At 34.0% G+C, this 16,171-nt stretch overlaps 1 protein-coding gene across 2 annotated transcripts in view; it reads left to right on the top strand.

The window, feature by feature from the left end:
* G3BP2 (G3BP stress granule assembly factor 2) overlaps positions 1-16,126 on the top strand; it is a 28,222-nt gene extending 12,096 nt beyond the window's left edge. The window contains exons 3-12 of one of the 2 annotated variants that reach the window (XM_045532834.1): positions 2,425-2,506; positions 3,295-3,468; positions 3,982-4,072; positions 4,779-4,881; positions 5,245-5,425; positions 6,432-6,530; positions 10,719-10,821; positions 12,048-12,176; positions 12,730-12,848; positions 13,188-16,126. In XM_045532834.1, the coding sequence (XP_045388790.1) occupies positions 2,425-2,506; positions 3,295-3,468; positions 3,982-4,072; positions 4,779-4,881; positions 5,245-5,425; positions 6,432-6,530; positions 10,719-10,821; positions 12,048-12,176; positions 12,730-12,848; positions 13,188-13,460 (1,354 nt within the window). In that variant the 3' untranslated portion in view covers positions 13,461-16,126. The remainder of the gene's footprint in view (positions 1-2,424; positions 2,507-3,294; positions 3,469-3,981; positions 4,073-4,778; positions 4,882-5,244; positions 5,426-6,431; positions 6,531-10,718; positions 10,822-12,047; positions 12,177-12,729; positions 12,849-13,187) is intronic. The other variant, XM_045532835.1, reaches the window with a different exon arrangement.
* Positions 16,127-16,171: the final 45 nt, after the last annotated feature.

Raw genomic sequence — 16,171 nt, 5'->3', positions numbered from 1 at the left:
TTTGGGGGGGTATGACTACATATAGTTTTCCTTTCCTGTATCCTCATAACCTGACAGTATCTTTGTAAATAATCTCTAAACCGTATTCAATATTTTAACCATCTGATGTCTAAAACCAGTGTTTTTGACAAGTCACAGCAAGAAAAACACCTCACACCATATCCCAGTACATAACATATTTGTATTTTTATATATACTCTGGTGTTTTATTTTTCATTTAAAAAAATCTTGGGCCTGACCAACTAATGGTTTTCCCAATTTGAAATCAACGGTTTAAATCACTTAAGTCCTCCCAAACAGTGTTGGGGAATGAATTGGTTAAATGATTACACTTGTGAAAACTTGTATTTCTTCTAATCAGCAAAATAGTATTGGTAAAACAGCAACAGTGGCCTTGTTTATTATGATATCTTGGCAAATGTTGGACATCTGTGAGCTTATTTTTTCCAGAGATTGAAATGAAATTGATTTACATTGTGGGTAGTACTTATTAATTTGTCATCTGGGTATGTCTTAGCAAGTGGATGATAAGTGCAAACTCTTAGGAGAATTAGACTTTGTGTGTATTGTAGAACACACTGGCTAACTGAGTTAAGGATAAATATTTCACTGCCACTTCATGTGGGGAAGACTGTTTAAGAGACCTACATTCCTTTATCTGTGTAGTATTTTCTGCCTTATTCCAGAAGACATTTTTGTATTTACTGTTTGCTTAGAGTCTCTTAAGTACTTCCATTAGTATATTATCTCATGTAATCCTTATGTCAATCTTATAAAATGAAGATGCTTTTATTATCTCACTTTACATATTGGGCATCATGCAGTAAGTAAATGAGCTAGCCATAGGCAATATTCAGGCCCAGTTCTGACTAGAGAGCCTCCAACCACCCTACTAGAATGCAGTACATATAAAGTATAACTAATGTGTAGTCTCTCAATAAACCCCACATGAATAGCTAGCTGTATGTTTTTCTAATTGTAAAAACAAAGACATTTTTGTTGACTGTATATGTAAGGGAGTTGGGGAAGAATGGAATTAATAGGGCTATTGATATCTGAAATTTGGTCTTTTCACAATTATAGGTAGTATTAGGTTTTTTTTTTTAAGTGACAAAGCAAAAATTAAAACAAGGCTCTACAACATCATGTTAAGTGGCACAAACTTCCATTTTATAGCTAGCTCATGTAACCAGTTTCCCTTTTAATTAAAATTTAGGTGGTTTATAATTTATTTTTTATAAGCAATGCTATAATGAATATCCTCATGTGCATTTTGTGTACCTTGCTAGTTATTTTCTTAGAATAAGTTCCTGGAAGAATTGTTGCATCAAAGGTATGATCATTTCTAAGGCTTTTCATAAACACTCTCTCTCTTTCTCTCTACCCCTCTTCCCCCCCCCCACTCTGCCAAATTGTCCTCTAGAAAAATAATGCCAGTTACTTGCTTGCCAATAGTACATGAGAGAAAAAAGTATAGATTTAAAAATGTAAGTTAATACTTAAAAACCATGGACTCTGGAGCCAGATTGGATTCTTGTCTTAGCTACTCACTTGGTAGGATATATGGCCTTAGTGGAGTTATTTAACCTCTTCTGAACCTCAGTTTGATCACTGAGATAATAGCATTTATTTCATGAGTTGTTAAGAGGGTTAAATGAATCAATATGTGTAATGCACTGAAGACATTACTTGGCTTAAAGGAAGCTCTTACATGTTTTTTTAAGGATAGGAGCTGAGTTCTCTTTATGAAAAAAATTAACTTTGTATCTTTGATAACCTCAATTTAGAGAGATGTTCTAATTGCTTTAGGTAATATCAGAGAAAGACTAATTTATCATGTACTTAGCATAAAAATATTAACAAATTTGATGCTGAAGTAATTTTAGATTTTTGACATGGTCTCTGAATTATCTTAATTATTTTAACTCTAAACTGTTCTCACCAAAGCTTTTAGAATTAATAATTATTTGGAGATCTGAATAGAGTGTTAAACTCTGATTCCTAAACAAATCTAGACAGGTGAGTTTTTGTATTTGAAGGGAAGAAGTGGATTAATTGCTATAGCATCTGTATTTAGAATTTACTAAATAGTCAAGACTATTTCATTCTTCCACTTACCAAAAAAATAGATGTGATAAGAATTAGATGAGCATAGGTAATGATTGTCTACTTAGTATGCCAAATATACTAAGCATTCTATGTGCATTACTGATTTAATCTCTATAGCAACCCTGTGGAGTGGTTACTACTCTTGATTTATAACCAAGGAAACTGAACTTACAAGACCTTCAGTGACTTGCCCAAGATTACACAACTGATTGGTGACAGAACCAGACCTGGAACTTACTTAGTCTGACTGACATCAGAACTCTACTGCCTCTTAGGCTTTTTTTCACAATTCATTAATTATCAATGGTTTTGCAGGTTTTATGGCAGGAATTCTTCCTATGTTCATGGTGGAGTAGATGCTAGTGGAAAGCCCCAGGAAGCTGTTTATGGCCAAAATGTATGTATCAATTTCATATGTTTTAAAAACGGTTTTGTGTTAAGATAGAGATTTTAAAATAGCTGTCATGTGCCCATGGATTTCTTCAGTATGATTAGTTGTAACTGGAATTTGTTTCAATAATTGTCAAAGGTGCTTTGAGTTCTTTCTTAAAACATCCATTTTTGTATGAAACTTGGTATTACGTTGGGATGGATACAAAGGAGACAATGGGATGTTTTCTATCCGTGATATATTTTGTACATGAAATAATTGAGATAATGTATGAAGTTTATACAAATGTGGGCTAAACCCTGTGTTACAGGAATGCACAGGAGCATATGCTCCTTATGGTCTAACAGGGAGGGAAGACTTTGTATTCGAAGTGAGACTTCAGCAAGACTGTAGGATTTAGCCTTACCAAATAAGAAGGAATTGGAAGTAGAAAAAACGGCATCAGCAAATACACAGTGAAGTAAATTTAGGTATGAGGTCAAGGAGCAGTCGATGCAGTTTGTGAGAATACTTAATGTAGAAAAGTGGGAGAAAGCTGTACAAAGCCAAGATTGCTGTACAATATCAGAGAGCCATTGTGATTTCTTGTATAGAGGGGTGTGACATGTTGAAAATGGTTTAGGAGCTTCAGTCTGGCAGTGATGCATGGCGTGGTAGAATGGATTCAAATGAGGCAGAAAGCTTAAATGATCAACATTTAAGAGTTGTAGGGAAATCAATGAGGGTGGGCAGTAGTATTGTGTAGGTAATGCAGTATCACAAGAGTTTCTGTTTTCCCCCCTTCCCTAATAAAGGATATACACCACAAAGTATTATCTCTGAACTTCAGTGAATGTCATACTAAAATTCGTCATGTGGATGCTCATGCAACCTTGAGTGATGGAGTAGTTGTCCAGGTCATGGGTTTGCTGTCTAATAGTGGACAGCCAGAGAGGAAGTTTATGCAAACCTTTGTTCTGGCTCCTGAAGTAAGTTTTCATTTCACATAATTTTATTTATATGATTTAATGTAGCTGTTATTAGTTGGCTGCAGTGTCCAAGAGTTTCTTCTAATAGATGTAGATTTGCATATTGCTATTTTTGAGAAATTTGTGTTCGATTGTGTCATAATTTGAGCATGTGTGTGTGGGCACGTGTGCTTTCATTATTTGGAATTCAAAGTTAGAAACTGATACAAGTGTGTAAATGCATGATTAAGATTCAGAAATAGTACAAGAAGTATATTGGTATATTTTAAAAGTTACGTTTTGAAAATGAAATGGAAAAGTTCTGTTGGTTCTCTTGAGTAGCTGTTTCTTGAGTTGTAATATTTTTTATTTATTTTTTTAGTTTATATTAACAGCATGTTCAGCTTTGGAAAATTGAGTTCAGATTGTTTCTCTAGTATTGAAATTTAAAATGTATATGTCATGTAATTTGTTTTTTATGTAAAACAAAATTCATGGGTATTTATGGAATATTTACATGTTTTTTTCCTACAGGGATCTGTTCCAAATAAGTTTTATGTTCACAATGATATGTTTCGTTATGAAGATGAAGTATTTGGTGATTCTGAACCGGAACTTGATGAAGGTGAGGTTAACTTTGATGCTAGAAGGGCTCTGTCAGTATTCTTTAAGGACAGTTTAATTTCCATGACTACGAAATTTATAGAAATTTGCCTTTTTATTGTAACTGAGTCAAATTCCCTTTTCTTTTTTTGGTTATAAAAGAAATAGATGTCCATTATGTGAAACTATACAAAAATCAGACATAGAAAGTGACAAAAGGTTTCCCTTAGTTTCATTCTCTGTAGATAACCAAGTTTGGTGCCTATGATAGAATTCTCTTGGATTCTGTACTTACTAATGCTTACTTTTACAAAAATGGAATTATGCTGGCTCAGTTTACTTTTTTCACTTCTTTTTTGGATGTTCATTTTGTAGTTATACCATCATTATTTGATCTTCCATTGATAAACATTGGTTTGTTTTGTTCATCGTTGCTCTATTAAATAGATGTGACAACGGAAACTGAATCATGGCTTTAATATATTTCCTACCTTTTCCTTCCTTACTAAAAGTTCTTTTTACAATAGAGTATAATAAATATCAAACTTATTCATACTTGTTCTCTTCAGTTTTTGAGAGAACAGGGAATATTGCAGCTGAATGCCTCTAAAAAATTTGTCTTTTTTTTTTTTTTTGCTATCCTACCACCTCCTTAAACATATTAAAAATATATGTGAATTAGAAATTATTAGGCTCCTTAAAAGATATGATGTATTGTGTATTGCCAGAATCAGAAGATGAAGTAGAAGAAGAACAAGAAGAAAGGCAACCGTCTCCTGAACCTGTGCAAGAAAATGCTAACAGTGGTTACTATGAAACTCACCCTGTGACGTAAGAATAGTGTTTGCAAGGTTAAATTTGATCTGAACTATGATGTCGACAAGGTGGTTTCTGTACCTAGAATAATTATTGAAAGTAAATTTTTGATAGAACTACCTATTATATGTATGAAAGAAATTTGGAAAGAATTGTTTAATTTAAAAAAGTAAGGTTAAAGAATTGCTGCTTGAGAGTATTACTCCTTTCTACCTTCTCATTCTTATTGGAATTTTGCTTCAAAACACTTTATAGATACAGTACAGGTTATTGGCATATAACTTGTTATGTCCATTACATTAGAGAGAAATTGAATTTTATCTTACTTGAACTAATCATATTACTTCCACTGAAAAGTGAACTAAATATTTATTGTAGTAATGGCATAGAGGAGCCCTTGGAAGAGTCCTCTCATGAACCTGAACCTGAGCCAGAATCTGAAACAAAACCTGAAGAGCTGAAACCACAGGTTGAGGAGAAGAACTTAGAAGAACTAGAGGAGAAGTCTGCTACTCCTCCTCCTGCAGAACCTGTTTCTCTGCCACAAGAACCACCAAAGGTGAGATCAAAGAAACTCTTCAGACCTATAACATCACACTTTGATATTTGGTGCCATTAATGAAGCATGACCTTTGTTCTGTTATGTTAAATTATTTAATATAGTACTATACTATACTTTCTTATGTATATGAAAGAAGCTGTGGGTTTTTTTGTTATCCTGAGGAAATTTCATTGTTTCCCTCCTCCATACCCCCTAAGAGTGAAGTTTATAACTTAAGGTCAATCCTTTGTCTGTATGCAGTGTTTAGTAACTTACATGAAATTATTTGGGTCCATGTATAAGGCTGTCAGTTGGTCTTTCATTCTGTATTAAATTCTATAAGCACATATGCACCGGGAGTCATGCAGTTTCCCAACTTACGCAAGTTGGTCTGTAATTCAAAGAAGAGATACCTATTGTTTGTGGTTTAAATGGGATCAATTTCCTTACTATACCAATTGAACTATCTTGGAATTATGAGTGACACCCTTAGTGTATCATGTAAGCCTACTTAAAACTTCTTTTATCTTTCTGTAAAGTAGAAGGTTAAAGTATACTTGGGTAGTGAGAGGAGGAGATTCCTTGTTCAATTTGTGAATGTCTGTTAAAGTTTCCAGCTAGTACTTTCTTCTTTCCTATCCTTCCCCTCTCCCCTTTACACCATCACACACCCTATCTTACCCCAAAAAGGGAAAGAAATTGGTTCTGTTAGGTTCAGGTTTTTCTAGCATGTTTAGTTGTTAGTGGTTTTGTTTGCCACTTGCTCATTTGCTTAGGGTGTGTAGGAACTTGAGTGTGGTTTTATTTAGTGGTTCAGACAAAACGGTTATAAATAATCTTGCATAATGAGATTTTGAAAGCTGGCACATAGACTGGCATGTGTGTGTGTGCCTTTCTTTTAGGAGTCCTCCAATATAGAGCAATAGTTTAGAAATGAAAAGAAAATATATATTTGGGAATTTCCCTATAGGAATGTTGGTGGTTTTCCATGATTAGTAGTCTAGGTTTGTTGCATTTCCTGCAGGCTTTCTCCTGGGCTTCAGTGACCAGTAAAAACCTGCCTCCTAGTGGTACTGTTTCTTCCTCTGGAATTCCACCCCATGTTAAAGCACCAGTCTCACAGGTAACCAATCTGTGAACACATTGGATTGTATCCTTGTTACATTGCCAATTGCTTATTTTTTTAATACTTTTTAAAATGAGTCAATCAGAAATTATGGATTGAATATACAAAAAAATTGTATTAAATGTCAGTGCACCCACTTTAAATGCCAATTCTCCATTCATCATCTACATAGGTGGTATTTGGGGTTTGGGTGTGTGAAATACAGATTAAGTTGGTTTTACCAATATATAACATTGTTTACCAATATATAATATTAAAAGGCTTCTTAAAGTAACAAAAAAAATGTTCCTTTTTAAAAAGCTTTATATTTTATGTAGTAAAACATATTTTAGGTAAGAAATTTGGAAAGGCACCAAAGTAGTGTGGCATTATAAAAAAAATTGTTTTTTTAAAAAAACAAAACTTTTTTAACGTACACTGCCTAAGCTCTCAGTCTGTAAGTGGTTCACACCATTTAATTGAAGCCTGTACCAACTTATGACTGTAGCGTTCACCTTAATTGATCATTCCAGTATTCTGCTTTTTGTCTGTTTGTCATCTTACCCATTTCAGAGCTTTCAAAAATGTGAAAACAAGACACTGGCTACCTATTTGTTAGATGATACAGTGTAGGGTTAACCAAATTCTGTTTAAGTTTATAGGCATAAAGAAGGTGTCCAATTCTTTTTGTTACATTTTGTGTTAAACTTCATTCCACTAGAAAATTTACATTTAAAATGTTAGTGTATGCATCTTTCATGTGCTCTAAGAAGTGAAACTTTGAGGTTTCAAAACTAACTAGTAATTAGTCTTTCTGGTGTTGGTATGCACTCTAATCAGCTACATAAAATAGAGTATGTGGTCTGGTCCCATAATACTTGTTTCAGGTAGATATTCAGGAAATAATGAATGGTTACCTCAGATTATCAACCAGAGTTCTATCTTAATGAAGGAAATTAGTTTGCCCACTGTTGTTTGTGCTTTTCAACATGTCTGAAGACCTGACAAGTGACTTGTGACTTTTCTTTTGAAATCTTGATTTCCTGTCAGATTTGGATTTGGAAGCTTTGGATTGTTATTTCAGAGAGTTGGCTACATATATTGGTTAAAAGTTAAAATAGCTAATGCTTTTTATGCCTGTAATATGTGCCAGGCATTGTGGTAAGCACTTTATATTCATTCTCATTGAATCTTTATACCATCCTGTCACTACTGTTATTTCCATTTTAAAGATAGAAAAATTGAGGCCTAGAGTAACTTATCCATGGTGAGACAGCTATGTAAATAGTAGGACTGGGCTTTCATTTCATGCAGTTGAACACCAGAGTCCATATGTGACTCATGTAAACCTACATGTTTTTTTAGCACCTTGCTGGAGGGTAATATATCTATCTGTGTATCAAAGAAGAATACTATACTTAAGGGCATACCTAAATTACATTAAATGCTAGCCTCTTGCTCAGGAAAATAACCGTTCTTATATATCTTAAGTAATTTTTTAAAGTTTTGAGTATTTTTGAAGATATTTTTCAAGTTGTAGGAAACTAGCTTGTATTTCCTAAGCCTCCGCTTTAATAAAACAACATTTTTAAATGTTTAAAATTCAAATTTTAAAAGAATACTTTATGATCTGTTTAGGTTATACTTAGAATGGATTCATGATATGCCCACTTAATAATCCTTCAATTTCATTTTGTTACTTTTGCATTGTGTTCATTTCCTTACATTGTTTAACTGAGATTACTGATAAAAGGGAATTAGATCCAATTTGGGGGCATTTGTAGGCATTAATTTAGAAGTAGGTAAGTTAATTTCTTGGTAAGGCTTTGTGTAGAAGTTCACTAGTTCACCTAAATAGCCTATGTTTAATTGAAGGACTTGTTTATTGGTTGTGGTTATACCTGCTTTTATTGACTTGATTGGATGACTTTGTTTTTTAATATTCTGACCTTCATTTGTGGGATTTGTCATGTGATCGTGCTTTCTGGTTACATGGAATTAATTATAAGGCCCTAAGTAGTAGTATGTGGTATATTAGCCAGTTATCCGTACAGAATAACTATTAATTTTAATCATGAAAATGGGCCTGAAGAATTGTAAGTACACAGTTGGCTTAGTTAACTTATGTTAAGTCATTTATTGAAGGGACATTGTTAGCCTTTTGGTCTCTTATTTTTCTTGCACTGGCATCATCAAATACCTACTTAAAGTCAAGTTGCTAAATCAGTGGTTTGAATTATATGTAAGATGTTGGAAATACTTAAATTCATCTGCTTTTAATTTTAATTCCTGTAAGGATAAGGAAGAAACTTTTATTTTCCTACTTGTCACTTTTGGATATCTGTTTTGAAAAGAATTTAAATGAGTCAAGGCCGGGAACTCAAGTTCTTTGATAACATTTGGATTGGATGAGTCTAAGGTTTTTCTGAAATTTTTTACTACAAGGTACATTTGGTGTTTCTATTAATTGCCAGTAACATACTAGCTTCATTAACCTTTAAACAGAATACATCTATTCTTTAATTCTGTTTTACATTCATACTAAAGTAAGGTGTGCTTTTAGACCCCCTTAATTTAAATTCCTAAATAACTGCCTTTTTCAGGCATCACATTTTGTATCAGATTCTTTAGTGTTAAACTTCAAATACATATAGTGAAGGTTTCAGGGCTATCATTTAGATCTCTTTGTCAAATATAGAACATTCACTTGCATGTTTTGGATCAGAGGAGTAAAAATGTAATTTAATTTTAAATGAACCAGTAATTACTGAACATCTGTGTGTAACAGCATTGTGCTTTGTTCTTTGGGTGATGTAAAAATGAATAAAGATGTAGGCCTTATAGGAATAAATACATATAAGTTTTTAAAAGCTGGAGAGGGTTAAAATTTTTATTTTTTAACTAGCAGAATTTTAGAACATGAGAATCAATTTCATCTTGAAGGAAATGGAACATCTATATGGAGGAAAACAATTTGGGAAGAGGCAGACAAACCTGTTAAACTTCTAGTTTAGGAGTTATACCTGTTGGTTACAGTAGTTAAAATCATTTGCAATAAATTGTTTTTGAAAGAAGCATTTTTGTATCAGATTTGTCCTTGCAAGTTACAATATCTCAGTTATATAAATGATGAAAGAGTTTGAGCCACTGCTTAGACTGAGGTCTTCAGAGATGATCACCTTTAAAGACAAGACTGAATCTCTAGCTTTCTGATTTGGGAATATGTTGTCCATATCCTGCTGGGTGTTTTCAGCATCCTTTGAAGACTTATTTCTTTTGTCTCTTCCTTGGACCATAATTATTTGGGCAATAGAAGGCCTGAAGAGGTTGAAAGTACTGAAAATGGTGTTATATTCAGGAAAAGGTAATAGCAGATAAGGATGTTGTTTTAAAAATAGTTACTTCAGTTATATGTGTTTAATTCAGCAACTATTAGAAACTTTTGGAAGGCATCTCAAAATGTCCTATTACTCCCATCCCAGCCTAGCCCTGACTGTTAAGGAAAATTGTTGTGGCCAATACTTTAAATAAATGCACATCTCTCACGTAAGGAAAAACAGTAAGGAACTAAAAGAGTTTTTTGGCTACTTGAGATGCTATATACAAGTTCCTATAACTTCTTATCATGTTTTTCTTTTTAACATGCATTTAAACTTTAAGGTAGCATTTTTAGGTGCTGGAGTAAGCTAAATTGTATATTTTGAACTATTAAAGTATTGATTTTAAGATTATGGGGTTTAGGAGATATTACTGAGCACTGTTACATTTGAAGGGCAGGAAACTAGATATTTAGAAATTATGTGTCATGTAATCTTGTCTAAGATAAAGATAGCTTTTAATTTTGTTTATGTATTTACATGGAGTGGCTCATCTTGCATTTTTGTGGTTTTTGTAGCAATACCTTTTATACTATTTTAGTGTTGATACAGCTTGAATTGCTTGAATGAAAAAATGTGATTATAAAAAGCAGCTTATTGTGAGTTATACAACCTTGAGTGGGAACACAAAACCTACCCTACAGTCCTAGATTGGTACAGAATATCTTTGTAAAAATTTTTTCACATACATAGGAAACTGGTAAAAAACATTCGAAACTTAAAATTACTGTTATGCCTGCTAGTGACTTGTTGATGGTTACTTTAGTTGGTTTTTTTCTCCTGTAGTATTTTTTTTTTTTTATAATGTGTTTTTTCCCTTTTATTTTAGCCAAGAGTTGAAGCTAAACCAGAAGTTCAGTCTCAGCCACCTCGTGTGCGTGAACAACGGCCTAGAGAACGACCTGGTTTCCCTCCTAGAGGACCAAGACCAGGTGAGTCAGCCCCTTTATGACCTTTTAGCATTTAGCACTACTTGTAAGGTCAGAAAAGACAACCTACACAGATTCTTGTGGTATCATATTGCTTAAAGATGTGAGTAGCCTGCGGGGATACACTGTCTGGGGCAGAACAACCAACTTGGAGGGGAGGATTGGTTGACAACCCATGAGACATGTATTTTGAAGGTTTAGAAAACTTTTGAGACTAGTTTCATTTGGTTATTGTCACTGGTTTTAAGAACTGAATTCTTAAAGAATTCTTAAAGACTGTGCTGCCAACAGCCTAACCTACTCCTCCATTACTGAATTCAAGAGTGAGCTGCCAATGACCTAACCTACTCTCTTACTTAGCGCTCCTAACTCTTCACAGATAAATACTAAGCACACCCTGATTCTCCCTATTTTGATTGTCTTAGGTATTAAGTAAGTTGCCATGATTTTTGAAGTGTTGACACTGTTAGCTATTATATGTGGTACCTCTATTTGAATTAAATAAGAATGTTTAGATTGCTTTTGGGAGAAGGTAGAAGATAGTATAGATCAAATTTACAATGTTGTTCCTCACAAAATCATGTATTACTAAACCAGAAGTCCTAGCTTAGCCACTGATTGAATTTATGATCTTGAGTGAGACCCTTAATTCTGAACTTCTTTTATGCTATTCAGCTATTAGATTTTTCTTGTGTGTTGCCTGTTTACCTTAGCGTTCCTTGTGTTTTTTATATATATGTGTGTATCCTAATATATATAAAAGACTACATGAATGAGATTATTGCTATTAAAATTTACTGATTTGGCTATAATGTCAAACAACCAAAGATTAAATAATTTGTGACTTTCAGAAGACTAAGCAAATATTTGGTAGAAATATACCTCACTATCTGAAGTCTGCTTGGTTCCTGGCCGATGGCAAGTTTGGTTAAGGAGGAATACCTGTATTATTAATATTTGACTTTTGTATACTCAGGTCAGTAGTAGATCTAGCAGAAGGGATTTTAGCAACCTAGTTAATATTCTCACTTTACAGTTTAGTGTCACACTGTTTTCTAACTTATTAATCATAGGCACTTCTGCCCGCTTTTTAAGTAGCTCACCTTGTCTTATTAAACTAAAACAGGAATATCAGTATTAAGTGTTTTTTTTTTTTTCACATTCATTGCTTTGAACTGGTTTTTATGTAATATTGGAAACTTCAGTATCTGCTGTATTCCTATCCTCAGGCAGAGGAGATATGGAGCAGAATGACTCTGACAACCGTAGGATAATTCGCTATCCAGATAGTCATCAACTTTTTGTTGGTAACTTGCCACATGATATTGATGAAAATGAGCTGAAAGAATTCTTCATGAGTAAGTGGTTTATTTTGCTTTTAAATTAAGCAGGAGGCATATACTTTTCAATAACATAACCAATTTTTAACAAAATGTTTCTCTCTTGACACTTGTGTCCAGCTATCAGTCTCATCTTAATTGATCAGAGAGATTATATCAGATGTTTCTCAGTGACTGCGTAGTGTTGACTTGACCTGGTTCAGTAGAGCTTGGAAAAAACAGCTGGATGAATCAGTCTTCAATTCAGAGATAGGACTCATTTGGCAAATGAGTCCATATATTAGTTTTAGACAAAATGTATTGTCTAAAACTGTGCAGTTAACTTTGCTTATGGAAGGACTAACAAAGAGGTGGAAAGGCAACAAAACAGGCAGCCAGGCTAGCTCTTCTTGGTATCTTAGGTGATTGCCTGCATAAATGAATTTACCTTAGTTATCACTGGGTGTAGCAGCTTGCAACTTTTATTTTTGAAATAGATCAAGGAGATTAAGGTTATTCATCCTGAGCGATTGAAGCCATCAAAGTATTCTGTTAAAATACTTAACCCTTGGTGTAATGTATATTTTCACAGGTTTTGGAAACGTTGTGGAACTTCGCATCAATACCAAGGGTGTTGGGGGAAAGCTTCCAAATTTTGGTTTTGTGGTTTTTGATGACTCTGAACCAGTTCAGAGAATCTTAATTGCAAAAGTAAGTGATTTAAAGGGCATAATTGAAGAATTTATTATTTCTGTTGTGTATAATATTGGTTCATTTAAAAGCCATAGAAAATCTTATTTTTAAGGATAAGGCTAAAAATAGTTCATTATGAAATGGTATTTATGCAAAGAATAAAGATCTGTTAGTAATTTTAAAGTTTAAAGTGTGGATCCTTTTAAATTCCATAATTTTGCTCTATTGAAGGTTGGAGAGATTGCATAGTAAGAATTTCACGGAGGTTTTATTTCTTACATTTTCTAACTTATCTGTGCAGGTTAATATTTCTGTTGTCTAACCTGCCTATATAAATATTTTTCTTCTCTTTTAAAGCCAATTATGTTTCGAGGGGAAGTACGTTTAAATGTGGAAGAGAAAAAAACAAGAGCTGCAAGAGAGCGAGAAACCAGAGGTGGTGGTGATGATCGCAGGGATATTAGGCGCAATGATCGAGGTCCTGGTGGTCCACGTGGAATAGTGGGTGGTGGAATGATGCGTGATCGTGATGGAAGAGGACCTCCTCCAAGAGGTGGCATGGCACAGAAACTTGGTTCTGGAAGAGGAACCGGGCAAATGGAAGGCCGCTTCACAGGACAGCGTCGCTGAAGCTCCACTGTTGGCAAAGTCTTGGCAGTGGTACATTATTCATCGTGTTTGCATTCTTGTTAATTTTTTTTGGCTTTGGAATGTGACACAGCCTTTTTGATCATTTCTTTGATGTGAAAAGCATCTTTTGGTTATCAGTTAAATTGAGGTGGACATTATTTCCCCAATTTCACAACAGGATTCACATTGTTAACTTATAAATCTAGACTTGGAGAATTAAGGACTGAGAAATGACCATATCTTAAACTATCTACAACAAAATGAACTTAAAAGGACATGCCCACTGAATTCAGGTCCTTTGAGTCAAAAAAAAAAAAAAAATCTTCTGCTGCACATTTTGTTTAAGTGTTACTGTTTCTGCCTGTTAATGTTGGAAACACAAATAGTGCAATTTGTGCAATTGGAGAATCTTGCCTTTTTTCTTGGCTCCCCCCCAAAATACAAACCAACAGAAACTTGTTATGCACTCATCAAAATGCACTAATGGGTACTCTGAACTTGTTAACATTGACATCTGCAACAGGAGGCAACAGGGGAAAAAAATCTTTCATCATCTTTTCCAGTAGAGAATAGTTTGTGAAATGATGAGGGCATTTTATCTGCTTGCTGTGACCAGCGTGTGTACACATAAACCTTAACGAGACTACAAGTATATTCCAGAAGGAAATCATTTAGTTATGAACTAAATAACAAAAATCAGAACTTCAAATGCTATGGTCTTGAATATTAGACCAGATTTAGTAGCTCCATATCTAAGATTTTTCTACCTGCCCCTCTTCAGTACAGGGATGGCTGGCTGCTCAACACACTCCTCCTCCCCTCTTTCCTTTCTTTAAGCTGTGTACAGTGAAAATTGTCTTTACTGTATTTTTGTTCTCTAGTAATGTAATAAGCATGATGGTGCCTTCTATTAATACATCATTCCAGTCTTGCTGGTAATTTTGTACAGTATAGTGTATGAATTGCTGTGCTGCAAAGCCAAACAGCTGCAAAATGTTGAAAAAAATCATTGAAGTGTATAAAAATTGCAGTATCTTTAAAATCAGTAAAATGGACTAGCATATTATTATCTTGTTCTTCAGTTAACAACTTTGTGTTCTTTGTGGGAGGGAAGGGAGTCTTGTGTGTTTGGGAGGGAAAGAAAGGGAAGGAGGAGAAGTCAGTTATTCTAGTAAGTCTCTAGTTGACTTTTCTCCTAGCTTGAATGTGAACATTGACAGGTTGGAAAAGTCAATCAACTTGATGTACATTTTTAGTGACGTTTTAAAAGCAGTCAGATTCCATAAATGGCAAGTAAACCTGAAGTGAGGATACTGCAATTTTCAGAGAAAAGAACAGCAGCTCTTAAGTGTTTGTATTTTCTATTTGGGGGGCAGGGAACCTGTCATTCATTTTGCACAATTCTTGAACTGATGTCAGCACCCGAGTGGCTCCTGAATTTAAGTCTGGGACGACATCTTTTATTTTTACATGAATCTTTAAACAGTTCTGTGAGCAAAGTTTGTAGCTGCTGGATTATTGTCTGTCTTTATAGCAAGTTCCAGTAAACCGCGAGTATGACAAAACTTATCCAATTTTATGCTTGGAGCAATCAGTACATACCAGTTTCTGATGTTTCAGGCAAGAAGTGGGGTAAATAAGTGTGACCACTTAAAGCTGCTTGTTAGCATGGAAGACTTCTCCATTCTATCTTAGTAAAAACAAACAAAATATGCACTTGACATAGTAGCAAATTGGTTCTGAATTATGCAACTGTTTGCTATTTAGTAAGCTAACAAATGATGCACATTTTTTCATGTATTGGGCAACATAAGTAAAAGTAAATCTTCCCCCCCATGAATGAGGTCTTCCATGTTTGAGGAAAAGTCTTGCACTATTGCATATATTTGGGGCACACAGATTTTCAGTTTCCATTTTAGGGGGGCTTAAGGATTTTTGTTTGTTTGTTGCAAACAGTTTTATACTTTCTGATGTATAGTACTTGAAATTCTTACAGAAAATTACTTTGGAGTTTTGAAGCCTTTATTCAGACTACTTTTGAGTAAGTGGTTTTTTATTGTCAGTGTTTTATTTGCCCCAAGTGTATTTTTTCTCTCTTCTATTTCTTTGTTTCCCTTTTTATATATATGTATAAAATTCTTACATATATATATATAATTTCTAATCCAGGATATTGCCCTGCCACCCATGAAAACTATTCTGGCACCAAAAGTAATGACAAATGTTAAGTGTAATAGAAAAGTAGAGCAAAGAGCCATTCAGCTTCAGTCTTTACATACCATGAATAAAACATTAAAGACATCACATGGAGAAGTTTACATGGTGATTGTTCACCTGCAGTACTGTGGACTTTTAACTTTTTGTCCCCTTTTCAGTGAAACAGAGTGAAAAGATTCATCTACCATTACTGTTATTTGCTGATTTTATTTTATTTTGATGGTAATATTCTATCCTTATGACACTATTGCAACCAAATTGGCTTTACCATCTTGGCTTTAGTAGGTATAGAAGACAATGGATTACCATCTTTATTGCTGTAATGTGTTAAGCATTATATGCTAGTAGAATCTAGTTTAATTGTTTCAGGTGGAAAGTATTCTTTGCGTTTCCATTTTGAATGTGTTTGGACTAAACAAACAATAAACTACTGATGTCTGCAGCTTTTATCTATGTCCCTAATTTAATCTGTAGTTCTTATGTTCCCAAATATT

Source organism: Lemur catta, chromosome 19, assembly GCF_020740605.2.
Source record: "Lemur catta isolate mLemCat1 chromosome 19, mLemCat1.pri, whole genome shotgun sequence".
In the NCBI taxonomy this organism is placed as follows: Eukaryota; Metazoa; Chordata; class Mammalia; order Primates; family Lemuridae; genus Lemur; species Lemur catta.
The sequence above is the reverse complement of the archived record's forward strand: the minus strand, read 5'-3'. Positions and strand labels throughout refer to the sequence as shown.